Source organism: Moschus berezovskii, chromosome 11, assembly GCF_049115385.1.
Source record: "Moschus berezovskii isolate FMDL1 chromosome 11, NW_MosBer_1.0, whole genome shotgun sequence".
NCBI classification, from domain to species: Eukaryota; Metazoa; Chordata; class Mammalia; order Artiodactyla; family Moschidae; genus Moschus; species Moschus berezovskii.
This window is the reverse complement of record NC_142470.1, coordinates 48,831,532-48,836,864: the sequence shown is the minus strand read 5'-3', so window position 1 is coordinate 48,836,864 and position 5,333 is coordinate 48,831,532. Positions and strand designations below refer to the sequence as shown.

The window sequence follows — 5,333 nt, the reverse complement described above, 5'->3', positions numbered from 1 at the left end:
AATCAGGTCAAAGAAACTTTAAAAACTACTAATTGCTTAATATTTAGAGAGGCAGTATTTTACTTAATATTTGCTATCACTGAATAAAGCTCTTTGGCATAAACCTTTCATAATATATATTATCAGAGGGGAAAAAAGTGATCCTGTGCCTTTAATTTCCCTTTCTGAGAGAGGGAAGGCTGCACACCACTGACAGCCTCACTTGTTCCCGTCTTTAATGTGCAATCTGTTTTCTCCAGCGGAGGGCACTCAGTGTATCACAAACTCAAGCATTAGCACCAACAAGCTCTGAGCATCATCAGTCTCTGGAAAGCCTTCTGAATTAGACAAGGGCTGCCTCTCAGCACAGCTACAAAACACTTTAAACCTGACCAGCTAAATGGATAAACCTAGCCTGCATAGCTTTTAAACTGGGGTCTCATACAGCACAGGAGGCCTACTTGCTGGAAGAACTGAAAATCCAGAGGATGAATTGCTTTATCTGGGGATGGCAAAAGCCAGCACAATAAGGAATGCCAGGTATTCTGAAGATTTTCTTTTTTTTTTTTTTTTCCTCCTCTCTTTTTACAGAGAAGTTGGTTACCTTCGAGATGGGCTGTAGCTCTTTTGCACAGATTGCCAATTACTGCTGATGGATCTCTGGTGAATTACACAATGATGCTCAGAGCCTAGAGCCCTCCCCCACCCCCCTACTGCTTCCACCTCCCTGCCCCCCATCCCACCCCATGCTGAATTTTTTTTCATGTACATATATATATATATATATTTTTGTCTGTCCTCTCCGGGGAAGTTTGTGTGGGGCTACTAGCTCACATGCGGGATCAGAATTGTGTGAATGACAGCCGCACTGTGTCATGAAGGTGGTGGTGGTTTCAGCACGAGAGACCAAATAAGAAGAACGCTGAGAGAGGGGGGAACCGTTTTGGATGACAAAGGATGGGTAAGTGAACTTTTGTTGTTTCCTTCTTAGCAAAGCTGATCCTCTCGGCTTTCTATTCTCAGTCGTGGCATTAGCTGATAAAAAACATCAAAACAGGCAAAAAGCGGCAGCCTTGGAGTTTGCCAGTTGACTCACTATAGTTGCTATTATATTTTTAGATCATTTTCCTTTATTTTTTTGTAAACTGTAAATGCATAACACGGACTTAAACAGACTCTGGAAAATATCTTTATGACTGTCTCTTCCGTATGCATATCCTTGCTTGGGAATTGAGCATGAGATAAATGATATATTTGCTTCTATTTCTTGATAATATTAACCATGCTTGTATTTCTGGTTGCTGTCAGGAAGATTGTCAACACTTTACTGCGTGTGTGTAGGGGTGGGGTCATTACTTTATCAGAGGTCGCACAAGGGCTTGTTTTATCTTTGAGGATGAATACTCAACACAGCTTCCAAATATCCAGCAGTCATTTGCCAGTCTTATTTTTTCAAGTGTGACTGGCTTTCCCCCCTCCACCCCTTTCTCCTGTCTGGGAGAGCTGGAATGTATTTCAATGAGTCTGTAGCTGGCAAAAGGACAGAGAGCAAGATGGGGTTTCAGATTTTAAAAAAAAATTAATTCGTTGAGTAAAAAGAGAGTTTCTTTTCTTAAATTAAGAATTTGGCTGATTGCCTGTTGTTTAAAGACATGAATATTTAAGATTAATACTGCAGCACAAGGTACTTTTTTTTTCTCACCACTAAAAAACAATAAATCTACTGTTGACAGAGGAACGAAGTCCCTTAACATGCTATGACTTGGAAATGCAGCATCAGTGCCAATAGATTGCAACTTTGCAGATTTTCTGAAGTTAATGGAGGTAGGGGAGAAAAAAAGTCAGTGAGAAATTTGAGCAGTTTGGGATAGGAGAGGTTAGTAGTCTGCTGTTTCTCTCTTTGTTTATCCCCCAAATTTGGAAAAACAACTAAGTTAAGTATATAAGAAAAAAAATAATACTTCACAACATTATTTTGTATTTTGTGCAAATATTTCATAGAAATTTGATAATCATAACTTTGGAGCGTTCTGTGCTATCAATAGTTAGGACTCTCAGCTGATAATCACTGGGTAGGAGAACCTTAGTAGGAATCTCTTTCTGAATGTTGAGAGCTTATATGCTTATTAATACATTGACAGTACTCCCCGCTGTTACTAGTCTGCATACCATTCTTCATTGGTCTTGTATACTGGTCCCAGTGCTGTTTTATCCGAGCTCCTATATGGCTACCTCATTATGCAATAGGGATGCAATTTCAAGCTGGGCAAACTTGGGTTACCTTGACAGTTTACTGAAGCTCCTTTGCCAAAACACAGCCTCTTCGCTCAACTAAGAAAGATGTACAAGTATAGAGCTTAGTAAGTCACATTTTTCCCATTACCAGAAGACTTAATATTCTTCTTTTGAGTACTGGTATCCAACAGAGTGACTAGCCAAACACAGATGTTATTAAATGTTGTCATTATGTGATAAGATAGGGTGGATGTTTTCCAGTGTTGATGTGCATATGAACTCCTGAAACTCAGGAAGCTGTTCTTAGTTCTAGGACACTGTGGCAATTTGGAAATCAAGAAAGAAAGCATGAAACCTAAATAGTAAGCATGCAATACTGAAAAAAATAAGGCTTTAAGTGTCAAATACATCGTTCTTAAATCAACTGTTCCATTACTACACTAGATGAGACACCCCTGATATTGGTAAGCTGGTGGTGATTTGCATTAATAGCTTTACAATGTGCATTTGTCTTCTTTTTAATATTGTAGGTTTCCATTTAATTACGCAGCTGAGAGGCATGCGTGTGGTGCTAGTGCTACTTCCTACACTGCTGCTTGTTATGCTCACGGGGGCTCAGAGAGCTTGCCCAAAGAACTGCAGATGTGATGGCAAAATTGTGTACTGTGAGTCTCATGCTTTTGCAGATATTCCTGAGAACATTTCTGGAGGGTCACAAGGCTTATCATTAAGGTTCAACAGCATTCAGAAACTCAAATCCAATCAGTTTGCCAGCCTTAACCAGCTTATATGGCTTTATCTTGACCATAATTACATTAGCTCAGTGGATGAAGATGCATTTCAAGGCATCCGTAGACTGAAAGAATTAATTCTAAGCTCCAACAAAATTACCTATCTGCACAATAAAACATTTCACCCGGTTCCCAATCTCCGCAGTCTGGACCTCTCCTACAATAAGCTTCAGACATTGCAATCTGAACAATTTAAAGGCCTTCGGAAACTTATCATTTTGCACTTGAGATCTAACTCATTAAAGACTGTACCAATCAGAGTTTTTCAAGACTGTCGAAATCTTGACTTTCTGGATTTGGGTTATAATCGTCTTCGAAGCTTGTCGCGAAATGCTTTTGCTGGCCTTTTGAAGTTAAAAGAGCTCCACTTGGAGCACAATCAGTTTTCCAAGATCAACTTTGCTCATTTTCCACGTCTCTTCAACCTTCGTTCAATTTACTTACAATGGAACAGAATTCGCTCCATTAGCCAAGGCTTGACATGGACTTGGAGTTCCTTACACAACTTGGATTTATCAGGGAATGATATCCAAGGAATTGAGCCGGGCACTTTTAAATGTTTGCCCAATTTGCAAAAATTGAATTTGGATTCCAACAAGCTTACCAACATCTCACAAGAAACTGTCAATGCATGGATATCATTAATATCCATCACTTTGTCTGGGAATATGTGGGAATGTAGTCGGAGCATTTGTCCTCTATTTTATTGGCTTAAGAATTTCAAAGGAAATAAGGAAAGCACCATGATATGTGCAGGACCTAAGCACATCCAAGGTGAAAAGGTTAGTGATGCAGTGGAAACATATAATATCTGCTCTGAAATCCAAGTGGTCAACACAGAAAAATCACACGTGGTACCCCAAACTCCCCAGAAGCCTCTGATTATCCCTAAACCTACAACCTTGAAATCTGACCCTAGCCGGTCCACCTTTGAAACACCAAGCCCTTCCCCGGGGTTTCAGATTCCTGGCACAGAGCAAGAGTATGAGCATGTTTCATTCCACAAAATTATTGCAGGGAGCGTGGCTCTCTTTCTTTCGGTGGCTATGATCCTCTTGGTAATCTATGTGTCTTGGAAACGCTACCCAGCCAGCATGAAACAACTTCAGCAACACTCTCTTATGAAGAGGCGGCGGAAAAAGACCAGAGAGTCTGAGAGACAAATGAATTCCCCTTTACAGGAGTATTATGTGGACTACAAGCCTACAAACTCTGAGAACATGGCTATATCGGTTAATGGATCTGGGCCCTGCACATATACCATCTCTGGCTCCAGGGAATGTGAGGTATGAACCATGATCCTCCTAAAAGCATTTCCACTGCGGGGAAGGCGAGGTAAATGTTTGAAGCTCTAGAGGTGTCTCTAATCACTAGAAAGATTAATGACCCTTTTGCTTTTGGGTTTTGCTCAGTGTGAAAGGTTACTTAATTAAATTACAACCACGAGGAAATTGACTGCTCTTTTTCTTTTTCCTTAAATGGTTGAAACTTGAAGGAAGTTCATTCAAGGATGAGATTAAGTTGGAATAAAGCACTATGTTAAAGCATCTGTTTTTTTTTTTTTTAAACAGATTGTGTATAGGGGTTGGACTTACAGACACACACACACACACACAAACAAAACTCTTTTCATCCTAAAGTTTATGTCTGGTTTTGTTGTTTAACTTTGTAATCTAGTAAAGGAGGGGCTGGCTTAATTTAAAAAAAAGTGATTTACCAAAATTCCAGGAGGTAATGAAGATTTAAACCAAAGAGCAATTTACCCAAGGGTTGATTTTGTTGTATATTTTTTACTTTTAATTAAAGCATGCAACAGGGATCTCACAGGGATAACTGTTTTTATGTTACTTGCCACTTGGTTATTATACCAGCATAGAGAATGTCAGGCCTATTGTGTAATTGTATTAAGGCATTTAAAGATGTCCTTTTTCCCTTCTTTCCTTCCTTCCTGCCTTTCTTCCCTCCTTTCTCCTTTCCTTCCTTTCTTTTCTTCCTTACTTCCTCCTTTCCTTTTTTTTTTTTTAATTACTGGACATAGATCATTTTCAAAGGTTTTTTAAGTGCTGGTTGTATGTATGTAATCAGAATGAAACTTAAATTCCACGTTTTGGCTTTTCCCTGGTAACTACAATCAGGTCATGATATTGTGGGTGATTTAGCAATAACATAATGACAAGCATAACAGGGACTGTTTGTCAGTGTTGTTGTCATCCCCAAAGACATAATGTGCATTCTTGTTACACTAATCCAAAACTAAATGATGCAAATATTTATAAATAAAAAGAGAGAGATTTGGGTTCTGAGTATTTTCCCTTTCTGTAACAATCA

The 5,333-nt window shown here is 39.2% G+C and overlaps 1 protein-coding gene across 1 annotated transcript; it reads left to right on the top strand.

Moving 5' to 3' along the window:
* The first annotated feature begins 822 nt into the window (after positions 1-822).
* LRRTM4 (leucine rich repeat transmembrane neuronal 4) lies at positions 823-5,117 on the top strand. Its single transcript, XM_055400179.2, has 2 exons — positions 823-940; positions 2,745-5,117. The coding sequence occupies exons 1-2, from the start codon at positions 937-939 to the stop codon at positions 4,295-4,297; spliced, it is 1,557 nt and encodes a 518-aa protein (XP_055256154.1). The 5' UTR covers positions 823-936; the 3' UTR covers positions 4,298-5,117.
* Positions 5,118-5,333: the final 216 nt, after the last annotated feature.